This window comes from Anopheles coustani, chromosome 2, assembly GCF_943734705.1.
Source record: "Anopheles coustani chromosome 2, idAnoCousDA_361_x.2, whole genome shotgun sequence".
In the NCBI taxonomy this organism is placed as follows: domain Eukaryota; kingdom Metazoa; phylum Arthropoda; class Insecta; order Diptera; family Culicidae; genus Anopheles; species Anopheles coustani.
In genome coordinates this window covers 9255947-9283925 of record NC_071289.1, presented here as the reverse complement: position 1 = coordinate 9283925, position 27979 = coordinate 9255947, and the positions used below count along the sequence as shown (strand labels likewise).

The 27979-nt window shown below is 48.1% G+C and overlaps 1 protein-coding gene across 1 annotated transcript; it reads right to left on the bottom strand.

Annotated features, from left to right (window-relative positions):
- Window positions 1-172: 172 nt before the first annotated feature.
- LOC131261987 (uncharacterized) lies at window positions 173-27670 on the bottom strand. The gene is made up of 11 exons (XM_058263874.1): window positions 27550-27670; window positions 7797-8160; window positions 7526-7718; window positions 6310-6460; window positions 5154-5836; window positions 3776-4055; window positions 3644-3706; window positions 1416-1779; window positions 1010-1344; window positions 527-942; window positions 173-458 (listed from the first exon to the last, which is right to left on the bottom strand). Exons 1-11 carry the CDS (start codon window positions 27596-27598, stop codon window positions 243-245), a joined length of 3114 nt encoding a protein of 1037 aa, XP_058119857.1. The 5' UTR covers window positions 27599-27670; the 3' UTR covers window positions 173-242.
- Window positions 27671-27979: the final 309 nt, after the last annotated feature.

Genomic DNA, 27979 nt, shown 5'->3' with positions numbered 1-27979 from the left:
GGAAGTACACATTTACACTGATTGTGAAATAGAGAAATTACGCTTGATATGGTAACAGTACTGCTCCAACTCCTCCGAATCCTATATATAACGTCCCCTTATTTCGGATGTTTACTCTGCGATAAGAAAGTGTCACACGTTCCACACAAATTTGGTTGTTTTCCGGGTTTTAAGAGTAAGAACAAATGAATTCACGATAGCCTTTATTTGTACTGTTTGTTCGCTGGCGTGCAGCTCCATAATTACTTTGTGCTAGCGCTTTGAATGTTTAAATTTTTTCCTTTGGTTTCCGGTATCAGAAAGATGATGATCAGCACACCGACGGCGCATACCCCGGAAGATATCCATACCGTGCCGTAGATGTGTATGGTCTCCATCATGATCGGGTACAGCTTGACACACACGAACGCACACATGCACAGAAATGTGGCACTGATCGTACTTCCAATACTTCTTAGCTGCAAAAAGGAAAGGAACATGATCATGAATGTAATGAACTCCCTAAAAAATATATATAACCTCTCACCCTTGGTGGCATCACTTCCGGGACGATGAAAAACGGTACATTGGTAATACCAATTGCACCTAGGAAGAGTGTCATCGAGAGAGCCAACACCGGAAGCCATTCCAGGCCGGTAAGATCGTGGCCATTTCTGAGCAGGTACGAATGTGCTCCGAGTACTCCGAGCGATAGCCCAACACCGGCTGCAGATACGAGCAGCAGAATCTTACGACCGACACGATCGATCACGGTGAACGACGCCAGGTTGCCGGAGATGTTAAGAACCGCCACGATGATGAGTGCGGCATGTGGATCGATTCCGGTACCGGACAGCTGGAAGATGGTACCGGCATACGTAAGGATGGCAAAGATGCCACTGAACTGGTTCAATGCCATCACGAAAAGGCCGATAAATAGTCCTCGCTTCGCTTCCGGTGTGGCTAAAGAGATGAAAACCATACCCACTTAGAATCGGCAACCTTTTGTTTTGGGAAGCATTAAACTTACTAAAATCCGCCAGCCGAAGACTTGCCTTGCTGGTTTCCGAAAGAACGAAGTTTTTCAACTCATCATACTCTACCAAGAACTCCGGTGTTTTCTGGCGTTCATCCGAGATGTTGCGATAGTACATCAGGGACCGTTCGGCCTCGAGCAACTTTCCCTTCCGCAGCAGACAGGTCGGTGTCTCCGGAAGGAAGCTGACTAGGATAATGAATGCTATCGGGGCGGCTAGCATTATCTTCGGTATCATTCGATACGGAAGGTAGTTGCCGGTGGAGTATATGAACAGAAGGCCGATATTGATGAAGATTATCGTCAAAGAACCAAGCGTCCCTCGGATCCTTAATACACAAAGAGATGTGATCATGAGTTTATCAGCTGAATATGTGCACTTCTTGCACTTCGTTTATACTTCTTGTCAGCAATATCGGCTATGTATAGTGGAATCACGCTGACCACTCCACCACCCGTCAGGCCACTGAAAAATCGGGCCACGTAGATGTACCACACGTTGTCACCGACAAGTATGAGCGTCCACAGTATCAGGTGGGGAACGGGAAGCAGCAGCAGGCCAACCTTCTTCCCGAAATAAGTGTGTATGATCGCGAACAAGATCGTACCAAGCGTGCCGCCAATGCACAGCGTTGATCCAATCCATGACGCCTCCTCGACACTGACCGGGCCCGCCGGAAGTGGCGTCTCGGGTGATCGAAGCAGCGGAATGATCGGTGCAGGCCATCCCACCGTCACCCCGTAGCTGGCGGTAATGATGTGGACTGTTGAGAAGTGAAAAGAACGAATACAAAATTAAGAATCGGTCACGACAATGCGGGATTGCCAGTTTGTGGGCACTTCCGTTTACTTCTAAGCACCGCTAGCACCTGGCGAAGGCTGGATTTGGAGAAAATTGTGGACGACTTTCGGGGCTGGTCAGTTTCTAGCTGGTTTTCCATCGGGAAAGGCAGCGTGCATTGTTTACGTTCGCGAACAACAACGGATACTGCAGTGCGCTGGCGTTTGACAGTTATCTAACTGATTCTAATATTAAGTCAAGTTGCCGATCGCATGCGCAGAAATAGCAAGATCCGTGCGAAGATCGATGAGCGCGAAGAGAATGGGCGGCAAAACGCGTCATCCACCTGGGATGACGTGTGTTTTGAATGGTAAATGTAGTCCAATGGTCGATTGCTCTACATCGGATATCGTGCGTATCTTTTGCCGCTGGCCTTTTCATCTTCGATATGTGACTGTTTCGTCAAATCCAAAACCTAGCTGTTTTTTTAACTAGTTTTACTAGATTTCAAACATATTATTTATACAATGAAACATAACTTTACATAACATCCATTACCATTCGAAAGAAATCAAAAGGATTTTGTGAAAACTAATATATTGATGTTCATCCCTGTGTTCTGGCGAAATGATCGATCAATAATCGATGCCAAACAGTAGACGATCACTGAATACAACAACAGTTGGAGTGATTTCATTTCCTTTCCAATTCATCTGGTATGTTTATTCAATTCCAGGCATAATAATCTTTCCATTATAATACGCACTGAAGGCGATGAATGCGCATTTTCAAGCGTCAACACATCAATAAAACATATCGACCTTAAACGATTTCAAGGAGGAACTGTGACAGCTTATGCAAGCGAATAATGTAGAGAGTAAGAAGGATCCTCCAGGGAATGTATCTGCATAGAATTAAAATAAATGGGTTACTAAACTTGCAAAAAACTAAAGTTCATATCACAATCATCCTCATGTTTTTGGATATGTTTGAAAATGCTCATGTATTCAATGTCTCGAAAGTATGACTACAGCATTAGAATGTTCTTGGACTGCGATCGGTAAGTAACACACCTCACCCGGCACTGTTTGCACCGTGTCTAATGAACTGCTCAAACAGAACCGATTCCCTTTCGCCTCTCTCCAAGTCGCTTGTCTTTCGCAACACCCACCACAAGATCCGAGAGGGAAAAACCGCGGGAATAAGAAAACTCCGATCTCTTCCGGTCGGTCGGTACTTTCGGAAAGTGCTTTCTAATGTAAATGATTGTCTTGCAGACAGCCGGAGGTTCCCGCGATGGCTTCTAAGCGGTTCCGTCACCCGCCGTCGCGACACATTCGCAATAGGCCACGGCTTTATCACCACCGACCGTTTCTTGGCCGTTTCTTAGAAACCTTCACCATCTCTTTCTCTATCTCTATCGTTGTTTCTTTTCTCGTTTTTCCATTTCCTATCTGTCACCGTTCACGCTTCTGTTTGTTCATTCATTATTAAAATGTTTGCCAGCGAACGTCGCCACGGTTCGACGACGGCGTCGTGGTCGACGTTAGAACGGGTTAGAACCAGGACAGTGTTCTAGGTGTAGTAGCGTACAGTACGCACCCTTACTCCTTCCACTGGGGCTGCCGTTCACGATGTTGCTTCGCATGATTGCACGGGCTAGAAAAGTGACCGACCGGCGTGTCAACTAACCCATCGGCTAGGTGAGGCAGTTCATTGAACTGATCGCGATGGTCGCGCCTGGGAGTAGTGGGAGTTTTCGGTACGTGTGCGTCATCTCCACCATGGCAGCGATCGTGATACCTCGTTCTTTGGACCACCTTTGACTAGAGCACGCGGGTACTTACCGGCTGCGATGGCACCGAACTGCCTCCAGTACCGTCGGGAGAGAAATTCCAGGAACATCGATGATTACGCACCCTCCAGAATGGAGCCAGATTGAGCAGAACTTCCCCGAGTGGTGCGAGCTGGACACGCACCGTAGCAGCACTGGCCGGTCCGAGTGCTTCCGGTAAGCACGAGCGAAACCTCCAGTCCCCCCGTAAGCACCGTGGTCCCGCGGGAGATCTTAGGCATGATCACCTTGCAAGGTGCCCTGATGCCTAAAGCCTGCTGATGCGCATTTATCTTTACTGCTGTTTGCACGTACGTGCGCCAACGTGCCGTTGATTTACGATCGGGACAGTTTTGCGCCAAACCTGGCAGCGGAAGATAAGAAACGACAGCCGCCGACACTGTTTGATATGCAAAGTCGACCCGCTGGAGAGTCGGTACGTTTTTTGGAGAAGATTTTTGTGGGGAAGTACAGAGGTTGTCAGCCATATTCTATGATCAACATTTGGCTCATAATGTTATTCTATTTATAATATCAACACTTTGGAGGTGATAATGACTATGAGTTAATTAAGCCTGTATCTCCAGGTTGAAAATAGATGTTTGAAATACTCACCTGGTTATCAAAAGAACCCGAACTATAGAACTTAATACTTACGCGTCATAATTCAAAACCACATGTGCTTAATAGTTCTGGAATGATTTTCGGACCTAAGGTTGTTAACAGGGCGTTATTGTTGCCCCTCAGCATCGCTCGAATTCAAAACTCACTCCAGTCGGTAGCGTTGGATGTATAACTTTATTTTTCGTTTCGCAAGACATTGCGCGGTTAACAAATATTCTTTATTAAAGCTTAGTTGAAAAGGTTTTGTAAAATGCTTTCATCTTCCACCGGGCTCTACCCCCCTCAAGTGCCAACCCCACGGCACGTCCGGGCCCGGCGAAACTGTCTATCTATCCCTCAAATCCAGCATATACCGTTCCTGACCCGGGAAGCGCTAGCGTGTTTGCAACACTCTCCGCTGGAAGCGGTCCGATGCACCAGTCCGGATTAAATGCGGTTGTTTCTAGCTGCTTATCAAACGTTCACTAACGGTATGGGCTTACAGGTATATATGTATATATCATACTAACTGTGTTGCGCAGTTTTGTTTTAATTTGTTTAACGGTTTGAGGATTGTTTTTACTTACTTCGTAAAACTAGTCGTTATATGCTAGGATGCTCGCACCGGTTTGGCGAGCGCGTTGGTTTCTTGGGTCTCGGCTTTTGTTTGTTTGCTTGTTCGCTGGTGTGCGCCTGTGTGCTTGTACAGTATAGACCACATATATATAAAAAGGTATGTATATGTCATGAAAAAGTGTATAATACAATTCAAGATGCTGGAGCAGTAGTAGGTTTTTATAAAGGTAAAACGTAACGAAAACAAATTAAAATTAGTCGGGAAAACGGGACGTCGGGGAAGGGGAAGGGGAAAGGGATGGGAGGGATACGGCATTGGAGCCACCCTAGGCCGTATGTCAGACGGGCGTCGGGGCGACGTCCTTGTTGTGCGAGGCGGACTTCTTGCCGCCGCTGCCGTTAAGAGATTCGGAGATCTGCTCGAAGCTCTTGCCCTTCGTCTCGGGCATGCAGGTGAGCACGAAGGTGGCGGACGCGACGCAGCAGCACGAGAAGAACCACATGCACGAGTACATGCCGAGCTGCTCGACCGCGACCGGGAAGTACCGGACGACCAGGTACGCGACGCCGGAGAACTCCAGCAGGCAGAAGGTGACGATCGGGCCGCGAATCTTCGGATCGAGGATCTCGGTCATGATGATGAATGGCACGATACCGATGCCGATGGCATTGATGAAGACTAGCGCGGACATGCTCGCGACCGGCACCCACCCGAAGCAGCTGACGTCGACGGCCATCTCCTGCAGGAAGGTGTACGTGCCCATGGTGGTGGTGCAGACGGCGCAGCCGAGCGTCGAGATGAGCAGCAGCACCCGCCGGCCCGCCTTTTCGACCGTCATCGTTGAGACGTACGAACCGATCAGCTGCAGGGCGGCCACGATGATCGACGACATCGCCGGGCTGAGGTTCGAGTGCGAATCCTGGAAGATTCTGGCCGTGTAGGTGATGAGCGGGATCGAGCCGGACCCGGCCTGGAACAGGATGACCACCACGCAGATCAGGATGGGCTTCCAGCGCGATCGCGTCACTATGGTCGAGGAGTTGAGGAGATCAAATGGTCAGTTCATTAGTCAAGGTAGTCACATGAAAGTGTGGAAAACGATCATTTATGTTGATTATAGGTTCTTTTACGCAGTCATTTCTAGGAATGGGATTTAAGAAATCCAATTAAACAAGATTTTTATGTTTTAGAAAATGTATCTTGTTTAAAAACCTACGTAGTAATAAACGTATTTCAACTCGTTGTAAAATTTTCACAAAAAGTTTTGTGCAACTGTCTCTTGACTATTGAAATATACAATTTCTATGTAAATATAATCTTTGACTAAATTACATATTATTTCATGAAATAGCATACATCAACGTTGGGATTTTTTGCGTTGATGTTGAATTAAACAGTTGTTTTTCGATTTTCTATCCCATATAACTTTTATAAATTATCATTATCGCATAAGCTCTAAATTAGATTTGGAAGAAATAAAATCACGATCGAGTACTCACAGAAATCTTTAATGTGGATCTGGTTGGATTCCTTCTTTTTCGGGTTGCCGGTGGAGTGGATGTCTTTGAAGCGCGCCACCTCGGCGGTAAACTGTGATGTTTCGCTTTCCGCTTCCTCACCCCGGTAGAAGCGCAGTGCCTTTATCGCTTTCTATGTTAATGAACGGGCGAAATTAGAAAAGGAGAAGATAAGAACAATCCTAATAAATATTCTTTTCTATTCCAAGTAACAATAATGATTTTAATGAGCACTTTTTTAATCATCATTCGTTTGGTCAACGATGGTCGTTTTTTTGTATGTCACGCAGAATCACTTCATCGTACCGGAACTAACCTAGATGCGACACGGCTACATTATCGGAGGTCGTGAAGGACAGAAATAGAAAGGGACAATCCATGCGCCAAAAGGACTCGTTCCGAGTTGGTTGGTCCATTGTAAAAAAACCGGTAGTCATGCTTTGTCGCCTGACCCGATCTGCTTCAGTTCGGTAAGGGAAATTTTAATGAGCCAGTCATCTACTATCAGCCGATAAGAAGGACCGGCGTTAATGAACGTATGAAGATGGGTTTTTTTCGCAGGAGATTATATAATTTCCAATCACTTTTTGTTGGTGACAATCAAAGCGTATTTTGTGTGTTGAGCTCAAACACAGCCCGACGAATCAACTCTTAAATGGTAGGTCAGGGGTGACAATACGCCATGACATAACAACATTCTTTCGCTCACCGGACCAAATAGAAGCGAGTGACGTCATGATACCATGAAAAAGTCCAGACTGATTGCCGAAAGAGCCGACTCGTCCCGACCTCGGCCAATTAAAGTGCACCACCGTAACTGACCATCGGATCATTACCTTCTTTACAATTTGTGGCGGGAGTTTGGGTAAAAAACCATGTCTGACTAAACGGGAATAGTGGGTTTTTATGCCTTGTATGAAGCTGCTGATTAGTGGACTGGTTTTTAGTTACTAGGGGTTTTACTAGCGGTGCCTTATCAGTCGGAATACGTGAAGTAGTGAACAACAACTATTTACTGAGATATGTGAAATAATACGTTTAGTTCAAAGCAGGTCTGCGGATTTGAGGTAGCAACAGGAAGCAATTCCAAATTAGGTCACTCTTTTGAAAACTAGTCAAATCTAGTCTAAGAGTCATAAATGCGAAACTAATTTGATTTCTCTGTTAATCTAGTTCATAGAAAAGTCAGTGTAGTTACCTCTTTCTTCTTCTTGACGAACAGATACTGTGGAGATTCTGGCAAGAAGCAGCAGCCCAGCGAGTAGACTACGCACATCAGAAGCGCTAGGTACGTCACAGCCCAGCAGTTGATGTAGTGAGATATGATGAACCCGAGCAGGATTCCCGAATTGCACAGGATGGCGAGCATCGTCCCGAGCGTGCCTCGTATTCTGGAAAGAGAGTGAGTCCAACATAGTCTTTAATGTCCAGCAAGATCGTCTTTCACGTTTGGTGCCAGGAGTGCGTACCTATCTTCCGAAATCTCCGAGACGAACAATGGCACGATCGAGAGTGTACCACCACCGGCGAAGCCACCGAAAATGCGAGACGCGTAGATGACATTCAGGTTGGTGGCGAACGGCATCACGGCCCAGCTGACGAGCTGTGTCACACCGATCAGCATGAGGGCCGACTTCCGGCCGGCAATTTCCGCTACCCAGCCGCAAACGAGTGGCGCCAGCATGCAGCCGATGGTGCCGATCGACCCGATCGTGCCCTGTTCCTCGGCGGTGATCTTGCCCGTCGTCAGTGGCGTGTCGTCGGACGCCATCAGGACGAGGTTTGGCGAGAGCCATCCTATCGACAAGCCGTAGATCAGTGTGGCGAGATTCGCTGTAGGTTCAGGGGGAAGCAAATAAATACATGTGTTGTGGTTAGTAAATGTTTTTCTAGGTATGTGCACACAATCAAGAGGGGGTGAGACTTATGAGGTTCAGGTGAAATCAGAGCTTGAGCAACCCTTTTTACCCTCGGCTTAACCCTATTTACAGTCCCACTAATAGCGTTCACCTGCACTACCCGTACCAGTAGTGGAAAGGTGTCATGGATCCGTTGATAACGGCTATCACATTGCCCTTGAGTGCCAGCTCAACTCCCACACCCAGTTCGTAGGAGACCATAGAGCAGGGTGATACTTGAAGGCTCTGTCTGCGAGCGCTACCCATGGTGCGCCTCCACGCATATACGGGTTTTGGGTCGATGAAGCCAATGTTCCAGACAACTTTAAACTCCACCCGTGTGACTATTCTCGCCAGCAACGCAACGCTGGTGGATGACGTAAGTCGACCTGATTAAAATTGATTCTTTACGACCGCCGCCGCTCAACGTAGCCGCTATATCTGAGGGTTCCTGAGTGGTGTTTGGATGGTGGGGTTTTACGACCTTCCCGAGCGCCCCTTGTCAACATGGTGGAATGTGCGGAATGGCAGAATGTTTGGAATGGAAATTGCGATCGATAGATCACTCGCCTCCAGCTGGTCCTGGTATTTGATGTTGTCTTTATCGGGAATGCTTAAATCCACTATCGAGCGTGTACTGCAGTCTTTAGTGGTAGTTCCTATTATTTGCTGCAAACTCGAACTGATCCCCAACACAAGCCCGCTGACCTCGACTCAACTGATACCGCCCCGGACCGGTGGTGGACTCATTCACTTTCTTCGTGCTCCACTCCGGTGCACGTTGTTGGGCCCAAAAAAGGGCCGCAGAAATCGTGGCGAAGGTTGGCGGGGAACCCGCGGCGGGATAATTGAGTTTTATGTGCGCCACCAAAGTGGGTAAAGTGAGAAGATTCAATCAGCTGCACTTTGCTGCAATCGAAACAAATGCACTCGAACGCCGGTGCTAACTGCGCCATGTTTGCCTCACGGATGGTGCGGATAGGTGGCCGGAGTTTTCGGGTCAGTGGTTGATGCCGGCGAGGGTAAGGGACGGTGGCTCAGGCAGAGATCTGAGTAGTAAATCGCGTGCTAAAGTAAGCAGAAGCAGGAGATGGCATATGGTGGTCTGAATTGGGATTTGTGTACCGAAGTCGTTCATCCGAGCCGGACGTGACTTGATAAGGAAGGCACACACAAACACGCACACATACACACACGCAGACGCGCAAAGACCATTGACCGTGTCTCACACTGAGCTGGTGGTGGAAGTGTGAAATATGCAGCACAAACCGGCGAAGAAGCCACCGTCAACATTTCCAGCAGAACGTGTTGATGCCGAATGTGGCCGCGTTCGCGCGCCCGCTAATCAAAGTGCAAACATCGTAATAGGCTACGTGTATGCACACGCCATAACAACCGTCAAAGATGGCGGTTCTGATTCGTTGCTAGGTGATAGCACCATCTCTCGGGGATTAAGCTTGGAGCACACAAGACAATCTGCTTTACAATACATCCCAGAAGAAACGCAAAATCTCGGCTTTCGACACCACTCTGCCTCATCATCTCGCAAGGGGAAAGGAACGAAGACATTTGCCAACGGTTTGACGGAATATTTATAATTTCAAGACAAACAAACACACAGTGATGGCGGACATCTGATGGATCGTCCACTTGATCGAGTGACGTTTTTGAGCCGTAGGTCGCTGCTCGGAACGGAACGGACCTATCTGCGGCCAATGTGTTCTGATTCATGATCGAGCAATTTGAGCGTCCAAAAACCGTTTTTCTTTGGGAATTTCCCGTGGCAATCTTGAGTCAATCTCTGGAAGACAATCGAACGGCAGGAGGGATGCATTTCATTGCCGTGACTCACGGTCAAAACGGCACTTGCGATGGTCCACTTGAGCGCGGCGAATTCCAGCTGGCCAGACCGAACCGAAAGAGCCAAAAGGAATGAAAGAAAGCGCACTACACATTGCACTTTCTCCGGCCCTTCCACTCCTGAGAAGTCCGCCCCCATCTATCGAGCGTCCAGCAATGCGTCCAGTCAATGGAAGTCGAGTTCTGGGATGAATCCTGTTCGCTTTCTTCTCGTTCTGCATAAAAATGTTACTCCATTCAGAAAAAAAGCCGCTCGATCCCTTCCTAGTTGGGGGATCTTGAAGTCGGTGTCAGAGACCAGATCAGTGACCGCATGAACTGTCTCATCCCCGCATGCGCATGTTGGCTTTGCGCAAATTTGCCAATGAGCCAAGAGGTACAGGCGCAGCTACGCATTTCATGAACTCGGCCGCCTTTCAGAGGGACTTGCTCTGGTGGGTGGTTTCTGTTCATCTCCCTTCTCGCGGGGTCGCGGTCATCGCGAACGGGGTGAGAAATCGAGTACCCGCGCGAGCAGTGAGAATTAAAATGGTCGCGCTGGCGAGGTGCGAGAGGTTTACCACCCAAAACACCCGAGAGAACCTCAGAGAGATGCAGAGAAGGGTGGCCGAAGTGCGTGTGTCTGTGAATCGCCTTCGACGGCTTTCAAACGGGGTTGGTATTAGAAGCACTTGAAGTAGTCTTCCTTGAGAGAGCGATATCTAACGTTTTTGTGCGTCTGTGTCCGGCGGCAATCACGTTGAGCGAGATATGCCGAGGAGTCGGGCCGAAATCGAAGCGGATCGATCGGGGGTTGATGTAACGAAGGTAGTGTGTCGGTGGACGGTGGGGTGCAATCCACGAGGTTGTAATTCTGGTTGTTGTTTTTCCATCTTTTTTTTTTTTTGACAAACACTCAAATAACCCATCACCGTAACCGTAACGTATCGATACCGCCGCCGTGCGCCATGTGTTCGTTATCTTTGCGCTGGTAGTGATGAGCTCGCCAGAACTAGGCCATCGGTAACGTTCGATCGGAGGCGAGTAGACACCCGGCGGTGGATGCGAACAGCGAGGCACATGTCGTGGAAGGAGTGTACATCGTCACGAGAAGGTGGGTTCGACGGTACAATGCCATATTTCGGAAATGATACCCGTGTTTTTTTGCCACTCGCTTGTAATTTCTGCACCAATGACGAATGGCAAACAAAAGCCAGCGCAGGGCGAAACCGTGAGTCTGTCTGATTTGTCATTTCGCCAACCTTCCCTCTCCGGCCCGGACCAAGCGGGCGGCTTGAAGTAAATCGAAAAATCAAAGAACAAATATTTTGGCCGACATTTTGGGTTTATCAGCAATTAAAACCAACCCCACCAGCAGGGGAGGTTGCTGGTGGCGAACAAAGGAACCCGAGGAGGGGGTGCTGTAGCGTGGAGGCGGACTGTGAACAAACGTGTGTCTTACAAAGAGACCAGCGCTAGGTACACAGTGCCCTCACCCTTTTCCGCTGAAACCCCTCTGTTGGGCAACAAACCTACGCCCAAACGGAATTCCACGTATGTCAAGAAGGGTTGTCGGGGTGAGAGTAAAAAAGTAGATAAGTGACCACGGCCGGCGTGGACACTTAACTAGCAACGTAAGTGAAATCGGGGATTGACACCGGTTTGCCAAAATCGCAGCACAGCTGTTACTGGTACGCGACCTAAGGGCGCAAGTCGTTTTGTTTGTGACGGCCTTTGTTGGACCCCAAATCGGGTGGAATTGGATAACAACAACAGTACGCCTCGCGGACATCAATTCGGCTCAAGTTGCGGCTCAGTAAGGGGCAGGGTCTCCCTCGACTGAGCGCCACCATCTTCCATTGTGTCGTTAGTTGGCCACCATCTGGTCTAGTTCATCAAACGTGGAGACTGTAACAGACACGCACTACGAACCATAGCTAGGACTAGATGCCGAGAAAAAACTGTTTAGTGAACCCAATTGTTTGGCGTTGAACCGATCGATTGAACCAATCAAACCATCAACTGGGAGCCCGCTTTGCGCTCTACTCAGATCGGTCTGAGCTGCGCCAGCAAGTCACTTGAGTGACACGGCGTCGAAGTGTCAAGTGCATGTGACTTCCAGAAAGCGAACAAACGCTGCCTCTGTTGGCACTTCTGAGAGTCGCTGTAGAAAGATGAAAGTGAAACGCGACCCACAAGCTTCAAGAGCTGCTTCTGCTGCTGTACCTCGCCCGGTACGCTCTTTCGCCCTGGGGCGAAATTAAAATATGTCACGGGCGTAAGGTAAGCAGATGATGTGAGCAACGTCCCCTTGGTACCAGCTTGGACCTAGTTTCCGAGCGTATAATGAGTTGGCGAAAGGAAACACCCCGGGGGCGGAGGAACCTGGGCCTTCGTGTGCGCCCTCCTGTGGGACCAGCCATTTTATTTTCCTGAATGGGCCCAGCTGGATGAATGGGGAAGCCTGCGCCGGTTGTGCGCAGGTTGTCCCCGGCAACATCTGATGAGTTTCTTCCTTCTCGCCGTCGTAGGCAGCACCGTTTTGCGATGAGGATTAATGCGTGTTTGATTAGTGAAGGAAAGTGACGCTGGACGCCCGGTGATTGATATTGTAAATACATTAATTGTAGTCGTTTAGGGTGCTGATATGCGCTGTTGATTGATCGTGACGCGTATGTTAGCTTCTGGATCATGTAGGTTATTTTTAACAACAATTTGCTTTTTGCTTCCCTTCAAGTTCCCGTGTAACTTCATAAACAATGTCAGAATACAGAAACTGGTTTTGTCAGACGTGTAGATCACAAATTAATATTTCTAAACCGTTATCTGTTTACTGTCTCACAAATAGATAACCTAAATATTCAAGATGTTTGTATGGTTGGATCTTAATCAATTCGCGATCATCTTAAAAAACGCTGATTGGATCACCTGAAGTTTTGCTCAAAGTGAGCCATCGCTTAACTTTTATGAATGGTTGCGCTGCTCGTTCTATAACCTTGTCCTACCTGGCCTCTGGATGTGGGTTGCGTAATGTTATTCTTCACCTTTCCACTGTCCATAGCTAGATAACAGTCTTCTAAATTAGGAAATGCTTGAACTGCTGAATCTACGCCATCCTTCAGAGGTGCCTGAATATGGTAAAACGTTTTTTTTTTTGTGTTGTGCCATGTATTGAAACCAAAACCCCCTGAGAAAAGATTCCTCCATGTGTGCATGGCGCTCAATATCGCCGAGACCTACCGGAGGCGCAAAAAGTGTAAGTTAAACGTGTCGCGCACATACGAAAGATGGACGTAGGCTGAATCCCAACGGCTGTCGCTCGGTTGAAAGTAAGAAACGAAAACAGCGGCAGATAGACCACGAGAGTGAAGATCATCCGGCGAAGATTCCGGTGCGGTGTCACAGGGGCTGGAGAAATCGAAACCTCCGCAAGATCGCGCGGTCACGAGACTGAACATTATTCATAATTTGCCGGCTTGCTTGGCTGCTGTGGCTTCCACCACTACAGCGGAATGGTTGAGCGTAACCAAAGTAGGCAATGGTGGGCATGGAATTGGAGGAGCTGTCTCCAGCGAACGTCGTCGGTTGGTCCTGCGCAGTCCTACATGGTCACGGTTTGCGTGTCACCATTTGGCATGTGACAGCCAAAGTAGCAGTCGTCGAAGTGGAGTCGTCTGCCGGTGGCCACGTTTCGCCACCGTTTGGAGGTACCCGTACGCACCCATCTCGCACCGAGACGCAGCTGGTCACGCATTCAGTCGGCGACCAGTTTTCAGTCGTTTAGTAATAATTTCACTTTTGTCCAAGCGTGCACCAGCGCGATGCAAAGGAAAGTTTCACTGGTCGTTGGCAGCCGATCTCTTTGACTCTTGTGGTTCACCGTGACTTATCGACGTGTCACATGCCACATTTCGCCGGCAGGTATTCGGAAAAGATGTGGTGCAGAAATTCGATCGTAGCACATCTTTGCGACCATCGGAAGGTCTTCACGGGGTGCGTTGGCCTAAGCTGCCTAGGAGCCAAAAACCCCTCCCGGGTCTCCGTAAACCGGCCACCGGGGTATACAGTTAGTCCGGGCAGGCTTTTGCTTTTACGTATTTTGTCAACCCGACGGGCGCGCGTTGGCAGGCTACTCTTGAAATGCAAATTTCAACCCTCGCCGCGCTCAGAGGAAACGCTTTCGGACTTCCAAATGAGGACCGATGACGATAGTCCCGAAACGACCACGAGACGCAACAGGGCAAAAGTTAGGTTAGTTTTCGAGCCGGTGAACTCGTAAATGGCGATTTTCAGCTTACCCCCGGGGGCCGGGTCGTTGACTAGCTGTCCGCGAGAGCCACGAGAGCGAAGGGGACTGGGAATGTTCAGATGAAGATTTCTTGTCATCTGCACATCGACTCACGTGTACGTACGTGTGTGAGGGCTTTTTTTTCTCTGTTTTTAGTTTCTCGCTGATGTCCAGCGAGGTCTTGGATGCACGTTGATCCGATCTGATCTTCTGTTGCCTGAAAACGAATACTTCACGAGGTGTATCTTTTGACATATTATTTGCATTAACCAGGCTTGGTGAAGATGTCGCAACATCGAGTGCAAAACAACAAAACAAATTCGCTGAGTAACGGTGTTGACGTTCTATGTTTGCTTTCGTCGGATATTCGAGATACCAACGATTCGGTCTTGGAACAGGGACATAAAGAAGTGTGGGATATTGTCGAAACCATGGCAACAAGAATCATTCTTAAAAATGCATGGTTGTTATCTCGGAAAATAACTTAATAGTCGTTTTTAGTAGATAGTTCAAATGTCCTTCTATATTTCACCAAATTTCATCAAACTACATCGAAGAAAACTAGAAAAAACACTATTACTACAACTTCTTCGCAACTGCCCTGTTTCTTTTCTAACCTTTTCCATGTCATTTACTAAGCCTTCTTTGATTATATTTTCCTATACTTTTCTGGCAGCGCTAACAATGGTTGTACAGTAATTGACGATTAAAATGGTTTGATGGAATTGCATCTTGATGTTTATTTAAAAACATATTTTATAACATGTTAAAATGAATTAAAATTAATGTTGTACTTATTTAAGTACAATTTTACCACCATACTGACGATATTATTATCGTCGTAAAATGTTCTTAATTATTAAGTAAGACGTAATTCCCAAGGACGTCCAGAGTACTCACGCTGTAAAACTTCGCCAACAAGCAGTTCTTTAGCAAATGCAACAACATTGGCATTCAGCATTGCCGTCAGAATACACAACACACAAGCGCAGTGGGCAAAAATGCACCACCCCTCGGGGCATGCACCGCAAGTGTGTGAGAATGTACGGGAATCTTGTTTTTTTACTTGTTAGTCGCCTGTGTTTTGGATGGCAATTTCGCGAGCCATTGATGCCTCGTTAACGTCAACGAATGTTTGACCGGTGCAGCGGTAGATGGTAGGAATTGTGGGCCATCCTGCCGTCAAATAATCCCGCGTTTTAAGTGGCTCTGTCCCGCCGTTTATTGCATTGTGCATTTGGGCAACCTTAGGTTTATGCACCGTTACTTTTTGGCTAAATTTGGTTTGAATGTGGCTTTAAAAGCTTCCGAAGTGCACTTCCAGTCGCTAATTGATTAAAAGAAAAGCGTCTTCTTGTGTGTTTTTTTCGCTTTTAGTATCTTGCTTAGGAGAAGAAAAGGTGGAAACTCTTTAGCATAAAAATGACATTTAAAGGCGACACAGTTCAAAGGCGTAAGGAACGTAACAAGCGGCCGACAAAGATGCGCCACCGAACGCAGCCGTAGAAGGCACCGAAATGTTCGGAAGGGTAATGACGAGCAATTTCGGCGACCCCAACCCCGTTCCAACCCAACATCGTCTCCCAAACTGCTGGCAAAAGTTTGATTGTTATAATTAGTTATAATAAAAAGTATTCCCTTCTTTTTCGGGTCGGTCTCGACGATGATCTTACGCGCGGCTTCGCGAAAAAGCCCGTGTTTGCAACAATTGGCCGTCCATGGGAGCTACCTTTTTTCCTTTCCCTTCACCACCCAGTCCCCACTTCCCGGGGGGAGCAGGTTCTTAAGTCGGCGCTCTTTACCTGCGATGATTCTCTGTTGCGCTGTGGAGAAGGGACGTTCAGCTTTGGTGGGTTGCTGTTTGTGTTTTGTGCTTCAGTTTTGTCCGATCTCATAAATGAGCTCCCCTCGCGGGTTTGTTCCTTGCTCCCCTCTTCGTCCCGACTTGAGGAACCCAACGAATCGTTCGTTTTGAAGAAGAAAAGCAAGCCCAAGTCCCTCGCTCAGGGTTTGGCCGCAGCATCCTTTTATCCTCGGGCGCCCGCCCGCCTTTCCGGGCGCGGCGGAAAGGACCGAATATGTTTGTGCAAGGTTCAATGAAATGTACGCACTCGCACGATGCTACAAGGTCAGCTTGAAGGTGAAATTACTCCGCGCGAGGCTGGAGAACAGAACAGGGAGCGCATTGATTCGCGCCATTGGGTGCCACTGGGCGGGGGGGTGGGTGGGTTGGGGGTGAACAAAGGGGGGAGGGTGGTAATTTTGGGGCAGCCTGCACGAAACGCTGCCCGGCCCGGCGTTTGGCTCGTTTTCTTTCGGTTGATTGTTGCTGTTTTTTGTGTTTTTTTTCGCTTCGAGTCCGAGCAATGTCTTGTCCCGAAGGTTCCCGAACGCCAATTGTGTGTGCGTTTTCTCAAAAGTGTTTTGGATGCTGCGAGTAAGGGTAGGGTTTTGGCGAGGGTGGCGAAAGGGGGAGGGGGGCTGGTCGGAAAGATCATGCTTGTGATGATGATGCTGGCAGGTGAGTCAACAAGTGGTTACAATCTTTCGATCTTGCTGATGTCTTTCGGACCATCGTTTATCCGAAGCGTTTTTGCGAGGGACTTTGTATGCGTCGAGAACCAGGTTTCGTTTTCGCTGCCAACATTTGTCCTGACGTTTTCAGGCATGAGTACAAAATGGTAGGATATAAACTATATGAAGGTAAAAAACAGTTCAGGTATCCCGTGGAGAAGAGCAGATAAGCTCTTTCCAAAAGCCATAAAGACAAAGTCTGACATTGCATCCGAATAAATCAGAGTCATCCGCAAATCGGCACAAGATATTGCACGGCATGGTCCGCTCTTTGTCGACCATATTGCGAAGGTCCACGCCAGCAGGCATTCGTCCATTAGCGGCTGTGGATGTCCTCGGAAATGGACGATCGCCATCGAGCCCCGGACTAGATGCGGACGGTTTCACCGCACTGATTAATTCTCGATTCCGCACGCACGGCAGCCGACAGCTTTTGCTTTACTGGTTACCGTCCTGATTGCCTGATGCATTAGCCTCGAGGCCGGTGGAGGACCTGGAGGGCAAAAAATCGATTCGAAACGTTCCGTGCTAAAATATGGATTTGGTTCACGCTCTGGCTCGTCGCCCATAGCGTTGTGGTCCAGCCGGTCACCCTGGCAACCTGGCCTGGTTGAATGACCACCGAAAATGGGGTGCACCTCTGTCGCCGGGGGGTCCTTAGGTGGAGCTGGGGGGCACAAAAAAGGAGCCGGACCTCACAAAAGGTAGCCAACAGAAGTAGCGAAACAAATTACCGACGAACGTTTTGTCTTTCAAATTAATTATGCATCACTAAAATAAGTAAATCACTGAATATTTGCTGCAGAAAACATTAACGTGCCCTCAATCCTGTCAACACTATACACCTTATGAATATCCTTCATTAAAATTGCAAAATGTTTGCGGTTACTCCATGACTTCTGTTGAAATAAATCGATTGAAATTAAATGAAATAAATTTAAGCACGGAAATAAATTCAATGTTGAATTGAATGTACAACTTCATGTTAATAGTAGAAATTTACAGCCCTAGAACTAATTAACAAATTAGGTATTAGTTAACGATTGAAACGATTCGAATGCATTAAAGTTTTGAATTTTTTTGTTTTGAATATTCCATTTTTTTGTATGAATGTCGGAGAAGTCGCAAAATTAAATTGTCTTTGGTCTTTCTTTTTATAATTTTGATTTAAACAAAATTAAAAGCAGAATGGGATAATATAATTTTCTGTCCTAGCTCATGTATTTGCTATAAAAAAGGGACAGTAATTTCCCACCACCACTTTCCAATTAACTTCATGACATAATCTAATTTGTCGCAGTACTTCCGGAGTTTTGGAGCAAATTTATCGCACATTTCCTCGACGTTATGCTTCACCAACTCGTTTTGGTTTTAAGTTATTAACCATTTCAGTGCTTCAAGTCCGCAAATCGCATCGCAAACGAGCGATTCGCTCGAAAACAGAATGCAAGTGCAGCGGTACCGATTGCATCATCGACATCAGTGCACGTGTTTGTGGGACACATCGTAGAAAAATAAACCAACCTTTCGAACATGACGTTTTTCGCCTTAACCAAGAAACACGCAGCAGCCGAGGTGCTGGAAAGTGAGTCTCCGCGCTCCGGGCGGGCGTCACGTAAAGTAGCATTTTGTGCGATTATAAGGTGTCGCTTATTGGAAGAGCCTCCAAAATGTGTGAGGTTTTTCTTGTCGGTTTTGGTTTGCCTCGATCCCAGGCTTTCGTGATGGACGATTCCGACTGCATCGTCGTTGCGCAAAATGCATCTTCGCAGTGGCCCCCCTTCCCCACGGTTGGAGGTGAACCGGTCGCGGCGGGTCACCTCCACTCTCCGGTATTTGCGATCTTGTGACTTTTGCTCTTCCCTACCACGACAAAACGGCATGATCAAGGCAGAGGGCGAAAAGAAAAAGCGTAATGGAAGGTAGCTTCCGAGCGGCTCCGGCGGTTTGTCCCACGCGGCGGGGGACGGTTGTCCCGGCACGCCCGGTGGTTTGGACGGAGGGTGCGTAGCGCCGGCGCACCGCACGCCCGCCGGACCGGAACCAGCATGACCGGCGACCGGCATGTTTTTTCGGCGTACGGCAGACTTGAATTTTAATCAGCCACATTCGCGCGGGGCTGATTTAATTTCCAATCAGCAAACGCGTCGACGAAAGGCGAGGGCGCAACTGTACGTGCCGTTGTGCCTTGGATGGAGGTGATGATGATTGGCTCCCTAGCTTGTCGTTGGTTGTTTTTTTTTAGTTTAACTAAATTCGAACTATGCGCCCAGCGGTGGACAAGTTCGGGTACGTGCCGCATGGCGTTGGAATGTGCTTTTAATATTTTGTGCAACACTTGAAAATAGTTTAACAGCAAGCTCAGGTGCGGAGTCACCGAGTTGGTATAATTTTCCCAAATGGGCCGAGTGTGTTTATTCATTCACCAACCCAAATAACTTGCGTGCCCACTTTCTTATGTGACGCTTTTCGCTTTTCGCGACTTTACGGGAAGTCCAAATGGAGAAAACAGTGTGTTTTTTTGAAAAATGCAAACAAAAACCTGCCCCCACAACGTGTTTCGGTGCGAGTTGAACGAAACCGAAAGGGGAATATTTATGAGACAGTTCGGACCGGGGTGGATGGAAGACTCGTCTCGGTGGGAAAACGCGACCGAAGATCCGCGGGTCGGTGCGATGCGCGGGGAAATAAACTTTATGGAGCGCATCGATAAATTCGCTGCCAGCCGATGGTAAAATGCGCAGAAAAGTTCAGACATCATGCGTTTTCGGGGTACGGGTGTCTTTTGGCGTATTAAAACCCCATCAGCGTCCCAACAAACCTGGGCCCGGGGTGGGCTTTGCTTTGCGGTGGTACTCTCTCGATCTCGGCGAGGTGGTTTGCGCTCGCACGGGTGTAATATAAAACGCACGATCGTCGGCTTTAAAGCCATCGCATTATCCTCCCGGTGGCGCGGTGGCTGTAAATAAGTTGGAAATTTATACCCCATCCATTCACTGAGTGCCCACAAACGAACGTGAGGGAAGGGGAGTGTTTGAGAGTTGAGGGAACGAATGTTGCTTATTGCCCAATCGAAAGCCATAACTCGCAACGCCACGCTGATGTGTTAATACGTGGAGTTAGTTTTTACTTTTTACTTTTCGGCTAGTAGTTGTCCACCATTTTGTTTGGTCGTGGGACTCGCGGTGGGCAGAAAACATGAACAGCAAAAAAAAGCGTTACAACCAAACGATATGCTCCCGATCGATCGGCTGTCTGGAGTTGGCAGACTGGAATCGAGGCCAGAGGATGGAGCGCTAAACCGAAACACCCTGCACCACATTCGGTGCTTCACTAAAAGGAAAAGTACACCCCATGGACAGGGAACGGGAATGGGTCGAAACGGGACTGGCTAGAGTGTCCCCCGGGAGTGGACAGCCCGGGTGCAAAGAGTAGGTCGACACGCGCAGGCTAAACGGGTTCTCCAACGCCGACTTTCCGGGGGTCTTACAAATCTCCTGCGAAAAATCCGACTCCCACCGCATGGAAGGGGGCATGGGGCAGGGTGGCAGCGGACGATGGCCTTAGCAACTGGACGACGACTGGGTTTCACAAATCTGCAATCCGCGTGCAGCTGCGAGACGAGATTTATTCCAGCGAAAGCGAAAAAGCTCCACCAGAGAGCAGAGGGACGACGGGGGAGAGACTAACTTTGACCCAATAAAGTGCCCGGTCTTGAGGTCCCGGGTACTGGGGGGGCATCTAGGGATCGGGTAGGTTCAACTCTCGCTAGCGACGTTGGAGAAAAGAAGTCCAGATTAAGCGGGAGGGGACACTGAAACGTCGTCGAAGGGGGGAGTCAGAGGTTCCAACTGAAGTTCCAATTGTATGGTAAACAGAGTATCGGTGGATATGTACATTCACATGCCGTCACGTGAACGGCGACGAACCGTGGCAATCTCCACACTTCGCTAGCGCACCACTTTAGACAGACCTCGACCGTGTCTGCGCCAAATAAGCAACCCCCCCCCTCGGACCCACTGCACTGCCGTCGCGTCTACTTTCGTTGCAGTCTCAACCGATAATAGACCCACGAGTCTGAGACATGTGTCGCAATCTGTATAAACTTTCGGTAAACGGACCGACCCCCAATTGGTCCCCGGAGCGGACATTGATTGCTAGTCGGCGGGACCGGTAGATCCCCCTCACTCCATCCCAGGACAGCAGACAGGACCATGGCGGGCGATAATGCCCCAGCTGAGTCTCGGTCCGGTTTTGGTGATGTTGCGTTTGCAATCTTCCACTTCTTCGGCCGAGATGCGCCGCTTCTTCCTCGCACCTCTTGGTGCATAGATTCGGTGCGATCAGGTTCCGACCGCCCCTGGAGAGACTTTTTGGAACAAGTCCCACCGTCGGACACCAACACCCCGGGGACCCCACGACGACCACCACCATCTTGCCGTGCGCTTTGGAGCTTAGTGTATGGGTGTCGAAATTACCGGTTTTATTGGTATTTCATCTCTCGCCTCTTTGGCTTTCCTCCTCTCCACTGTCACTAAGAAAGAAACCAGTCGCGAGTGCCGTGCGCACCCGGGTGTTCGGTTCCACGACGCCCGCAAAAGTTTGTTTGTTTTGAGGTTCTCCTCCCTGGCGTGCGGCAGAAACTGGTTGCGAGAAACGAGTTTTCCTACTGCTAGGCGAAATTTTTCGCCACCATTCGGCCATCAACCGAGCCGGTGCGCCGTGTTCGATTGGCTGCCTACAGCTGAACCGCCGACGGATTAAAGCCGTGCGCTGGTAGACCCCGACCGATGGTATTTGGGCGTGCAGTCTTAAGTCTTGGGCGAACTACAGATCTCAGGTGTTGCACAGGTGCCAGGACTGGAGTGGATAAGATTTGAATGGAGCATCGAGTGCAGGTGAGAGGAATACTAAGGACTTCAATATAGCTGAAGGATCATTTCATACTACGTCGCTACCCCGAGTTCTGGACAAGTCCTTGGTGTTCTGACGAACTTCTGGCGAATTGTCGATCAGCTTGATCTTCCGCTCACCAATTTTTCAAATGGCTCGGTTTTTGCTCAGAAATAGCTCAAGGCAACAGATCGAACGCTAGGTGGTACTCTAGTGGGGACCTTCGATTCAAGATCCGCACGATTGCCAATCGACCGTCCCAAAGCGGAAGCAGTTCCGTGCCATCCGTACAGTCCGTAGTAAAAAAAAAACCGTATATACTCCGCGTGAGTTCCTTCCGTTTCGTATTTGAAAAGAAGACAAAAAAAGGCTAAACCGATGATGATAGCCGATCAAGTGATGACCGTTTCACCTTCTGACTTCCACCCAGTCAGTTTCGCTTAGGGCTGGCACGAGTGGGGGAGGGAGGGAGGGCCAACTCGCGCGGCCAACCGAGTGGATCGCTACCTGGTGGTGGTCGGAGTCTAGCTTTCGATTTCCTTCTTAAATATCCAACCACCGACCGGCGCTTTTATTTCCTTCCTCCATTGGCCACGCTTCCTGCCGCATCGGTCCTCGGTTCCCTCTCCCTCTTTTGCGCCATCTTTTTTTTTCGCTTGCCATCAGATTTTGCTTCTTTCTGCTACGTTTCCTTTCGCGGCTATCCTCTCCTGTGACGGCGTTTCGCTTTTGCTTTCGTCCGAATGGGGTTTTGCGATGATGCGCTTTCTGTCTTTCTCTCTTTCGTTTGTTCCCCTTCCTCGCGCGTGTACCTTCTTATCTCGTTTTCTTTCCCCTTTTCTTCATCCTCTCCCATGGCTGGTCCACGTGGAGTTGCTTCCTTCTTTGCCGTCTTCGCACGTCTTACTTTCGTTCGCGAGGTGATGCTGCGATCGCTGGTACTTGTTCGCTTTCCTTCGCTGCCGAACATATACACGCACACACAGGTGTGATCGAGAGGCTCGATCGCGCGTAGTTCGCTTTTCTCTAGTTCGCTTTTCCTTTCTATTTCGCTTCCTTCACTTTCTGACCTTCAAATCCGGCGGTGGGCAGGATCGGTAATGCCATGACCCGGGCCCCTGGGGGAGAGGGGGTGCCGACACCGGCAGCAATTTAGCCTATTTCCACGGCCCGGAGGGGTTTTATCTGTGTTTATTGGGCTTTCCCTCGCGCGGGCTCGCGTCCCTTCTGCCTCCTGCCTCCGCCGGCACCGTGACCGGGTGGGTTTTGGTGCTGTGTGTGCCCGTTTTTATTATTATTTACGATCGTTCCCTCTACGCAGAGCCGGCGGGACTACCATTAGCAATGGTCCTGGCTTTTTTGTTGTTGTTGTTGTTTTGCCTAGATCTCTGGATGATAAACAGTTTTGCTATAACCCACACGAGAATGACTTGTAACATTATTCAGGTGGAACCAACCTATGAAAATAAGTAACTTTCATTTTCTTGATGGTTATTTTGAAGTGCTTTTAAAACTAATACACTTACTCGAGGATGTTTTTATACGTATTTTTGCTTCGAAAGGCATATTTCTCTAAAGTTAGAACCCGTGTTCAAAACATATTCTAAAGGTAGTTTTTCCCAATCCGTAACCTACCGAGTTACGCGATCGACAGCTTGGGGTGAATTTTTACAATTTGTTTACATTCGAATGCACCGATTTGACGACTAGCTGTGGAAGCCCCTCAGTTTGCTGACCGAAGCACAAGAAATTGAACTGAACTCCGGTGCAGTTTGATCGGTGCATTACGTGGCCCGGGACTAGGGTGTTCTACCAAAATTTGCCTGTAACCCTACGCTCGCCCGGAAGGTGCCCTTTCTCGGTCGTTTTTTTTTTTGGGTCGGTTTTGCAGCGTCGTCATGCCCGGGAGTTGTTCACACAACTAAACAAGAAAATAAAAGGTACACATTATCCAAAGTACAGGGTGTGCAGTTAAGGGCCCACCGCACCCGCCGAAACCCCGAAAGGTATTTGGCCAAACTGGCAGAAAATTGATACCGTTCAGCTTCTTCGGTGGAGTCCCCCGCCCAGAAGCACTGGCCAAACTCACCGCTCGCCCTTGCTTTGGTACCCTTCCAAATTATGTTATTCGAAGCGCCGTGGCGCAATTACGCATCATTGCAGCCCTCGGCCGGTTCCAGGAAGCAATTGATACCGCTTTTTTATATTGTTTTTGAAATTTTTGACCTCCTCCTCCCACCGCCCCAACCAGATTCGTCCAGCTCGATGCACTTGGCATGTGCAACGATTCCTGTGCCTGCCCATCACGATGGCCTGATCGTTTCGGACCGGCAACTGCAAGTGTAACCTGACCGCGCCTCCGGGTGTCGCATGAGCCCGGCGAGAATGCATGGTCCGATCGCTAATCATCGCTCAATGTGTCGGGTGTGGGGGTTCGAGTTTGTTTTCCTCTTCTTCAAGTGTTGCCTTGGACCGTTAGTTCCGCGTATTGGGCTGTAAATCGAGCCTCGGCTTTGGTGACATTGAATTTTATGTTGTTTTTCTCGATGCAACGTTTGAGAGTGCGGCTTTGAGTACATACTGTTTGTTTGTGGATTGTTTTCAATGTTTCGTTTGGTTTAAGGCGTCTGATTTTGATAATAATAATTTATTTTCAAACATAATACGTGAACTTTACGACGTTGTGCATTATTTTAAGTCAATATCGAGGATTGATATTTGAGTCCTTGTTGCAATTGAAGTAATAATCATAATCAAAAGGTAAAAAATGTTACAAGTGTGAAGTATTTTTGTCTATTTTTAGATTATTTCCACTTTATCATTTTGTTAAGGTATACCACTTGTTTTGCAAGCATAATTTTCAAAAGTTTCACAAACAGGTTGAAAACTAAATACTTTATTCATTAAGCAAACCCATTCTTGTAAATAATTATGTATCAATATGTTGAAAATTGAAAAACGAACATGTTTTTTTTTAAATCATACACAATCATACCTCCTATAATAAACTCATTCAATCGTAACGACATCGCACAACATTAATTTCAAATTTATTTAAACTTCTTTCCAATCGATCGATATCTTTACAACGTTCGTTCCAACAAAAGCCAGCACGTCAATGTGCGTGTATGAGACGCTCGAGTGTCGATCGATTAAGTTCTCCCGCGATCAAACCCACAAACAGGTCCTGCCTTCGGTCGTAACTGGACGAGGAAAAGGACGAGAAATTAATGTATGATACGGACACCGGGGAGGATATGAAATACGGTTTGAGATTTTGGGCTCGCGCAAGATCAGGACCCGCGGAGTTGGCTGGTGCCTGCTGCATGTGTGACTTCATCCCCCCCCCCCCATCCCCTCTCCCTTGGCCTCTCTCTCTGTCTGCCTGTCGGTACCACCATGCGTTCAAGTGTTTATTTATATATCCCAGTCGTACCGGGGCCCCGGGGTAGGCACCTTGTAGATTTTGTACAAAACCTGTTTCAATTTATTTGTCGCTTTTGTTTGGCGTTCTTTGCCTCGGCATGGCATCAGCATCAGCATCATCGCCGTCATTATCATCATCTTCTGACACTGGACTCGAATGCTCTCGCTGGGGGAATTGTTCGTGAATTCGAAGGCGATGGCTTTTCGTTTCGTTCGCCAGCTTTGAAGTTTTATTTTTCTCGTTTCTGGGTACGTACGTGCAGGTATTTTAGGCAAGGATGTGTACTTCTTACTTCTTAATTTTTGCCCGTTTCGCCGGCTGGTTGGTACTCTTCGGTTTGGTACTTCGGTGCACGAAATTAATGAACGTTTCGCGCTTGGCTTTCAATCGTTGTTTATGACCGCCAGGGCCGCGCTTGTATGTGCTTGTGGCGTTGGTAAAGGCAAAATTGGGAGGAGAGATCGCGAATGATATCACAGAGCGACGCTCGTGTCTCCGGGTTTTTTGACTCCACCAAGGGAAGTAATGGCCCTCCAGCGTTCGAGCTCAGCTTCAGTTTCACTTAATTTGTCAACGTTAGCTCCTCTTCTTTGCCCAAGTAGCTTCTTCGTCCCGTGTGTGCGTTAGTGCGTGTGCCAGCACTTAGTTGCGTCGCGAGTTAAGCGAATTATTAACCTTTGTATATCATTTGCGTTTTCTTCTTTAGTGGCCGTCCAAATTCGAGATCTCGGTGCGTTGTCGAGCGCCACGCTGCTCATAAACGGGTACTTTACAAATGTTGCCATCTGGAGGCCAACGACACCGCGGAACAGCTTCGGCAGGGTTGCCTTCCTAACCCCCGGCGAAAAAAATAAAACATGCCCTTCCACATATGCTGACGCTGAGAATTCACGCACCGATGGCTCTTGAGGGGCAGAACATTGACCACCCCCTGCCGTGCAATGTTGCCTATTGTCATGGTGGCCCATTGGCCATTGCCCGATCGACAAACGATTGCGACAATTGGAACGGTCCTCTGATCGTTGTCAGGCCCTTCCGCGACCCGCAGGGGAAAACCCATTGGCCATCAGCTGTCGATAAAGGTGACATTCGACGCGATCGCGGGGACAACCAACACATGCTTCCCTCACGCACGCATGTGACGCGATCGTACGCGATTTTGTGCGTAAAGATTTGGGGCGTAGGCGAACCGCTTATGGAGGAGCTGCTCTACGAAGAAAACGAGAACCACCCCTGAACAGCCCGAGAGATAGAGAGAGAGGGAGAGGGAATGATTCCAAAGGGAGATGCGTGCGATCGCGTGTGAGTTTGTGTGTGTGTGCGCGGAATCTCGTTTTCCGTGGGGACGCGAGTGGAAACCGAAAGTGATCCAATCTAGAACATTAGAGCAGTAGGGCTGCGTGCGCCGGGCACGCATGTGTGTTGTTTTTCCTTCTTATCTTTCCTAACCAAACACCCTCCCCTCGCCCCTCCCCCTGAATGCGTTCCATTCCATTCCCAACGGCCAAGCAAGCTGGGAGGGTGGAAGCGTCGTGTGTTGACGCGTTTCGCTGCGCCGCACAGAAATCGAGGACGTCAAGTAGGAAAGGTGCGCGATCGAGGGGGAAACAAATGCGGAGGGTTAATGCGGGTGCATCATAGGTGCAGTTGCACAGGGTTTTTACTCCACAATTCATGGTACTACCATATTTGAATGTTTGTTTTTTTTTAATTTTCTCGTATCGGTAAAATGAATTAAAGTAGGCATGGTAGGTATTTCAACTTGAAGAAACGAAAGAACAGTTCCATCAAAAGAGCTAAACAATTTATAAGTGGCATACAAAAAATCATAGTTAAGGGTGAAGTAAGATTTAATTAAAAATATAAAAAAAAATCCGAAATAAGCCAAAAAACTAAGTCTACATAAAAATGTTTTTGTAGTTAGTTTTACTAGTAGGACTAATAATAAAATGCTGTTGTTTCAGTGTGAACTGATTTACATTTGGGACAAATAAAATATCACCATTCGTGATCTTGACCAACCAAACATTTCCGAAGCATGTAGAAAACTTTGGTCCATGGTAATGAATGTTTCCTTCTCCGATGACTTTCACACAAATATAAGTAATCTTTGATCTAAAACTTTTGTTTCCCAAAAATGTGATACAAAAGGGAGAAAAAACCCTGTCTCGAAATGGGAAATCATTCCCGGCATCGAACGCGACAGCCGCGTTGAAGGGGTTGGAGGTTTATTTTCGGGGTGGAAAGTAAATGTGTATGATAGCTGTAACACGCATATAGGCATTCATCTAACATCTACTTACCGCAGTACGTGGCCAGGTACTGGTTTCGGACTCCCTTGGCCATAGCCATTTTCGTTCGTCGAGTCGTGTGATGTGTGCGATTGCCGAAGGTTTGCCCGTTTGACGTTGGAGATTTTGGATCTCGATTAGTTTTTTCCCACAAGTGACACCGGGTGGGGGTGGGTGGTGGTGCAAAATTTCAACCCCTCACGTGCGTCGTTTCTTCTGTACGTACGTTTTTTTTCCCGGTTGGTAACTCTTTTATTACTTTATTTCGCCCGCCGGCTTTACTTTCGTGCGTTTTTCTTGCGCCACTACCCGTGTTCGACACTTGAAAACAAAATCACTTTCACTACTCCAAATGGCACAACTATACAGGCACACTTACACATGTACACACACACAAACAGGGCCCAAGGCACACTTTAAACTCGGTTTGGTTTGCGGTTTT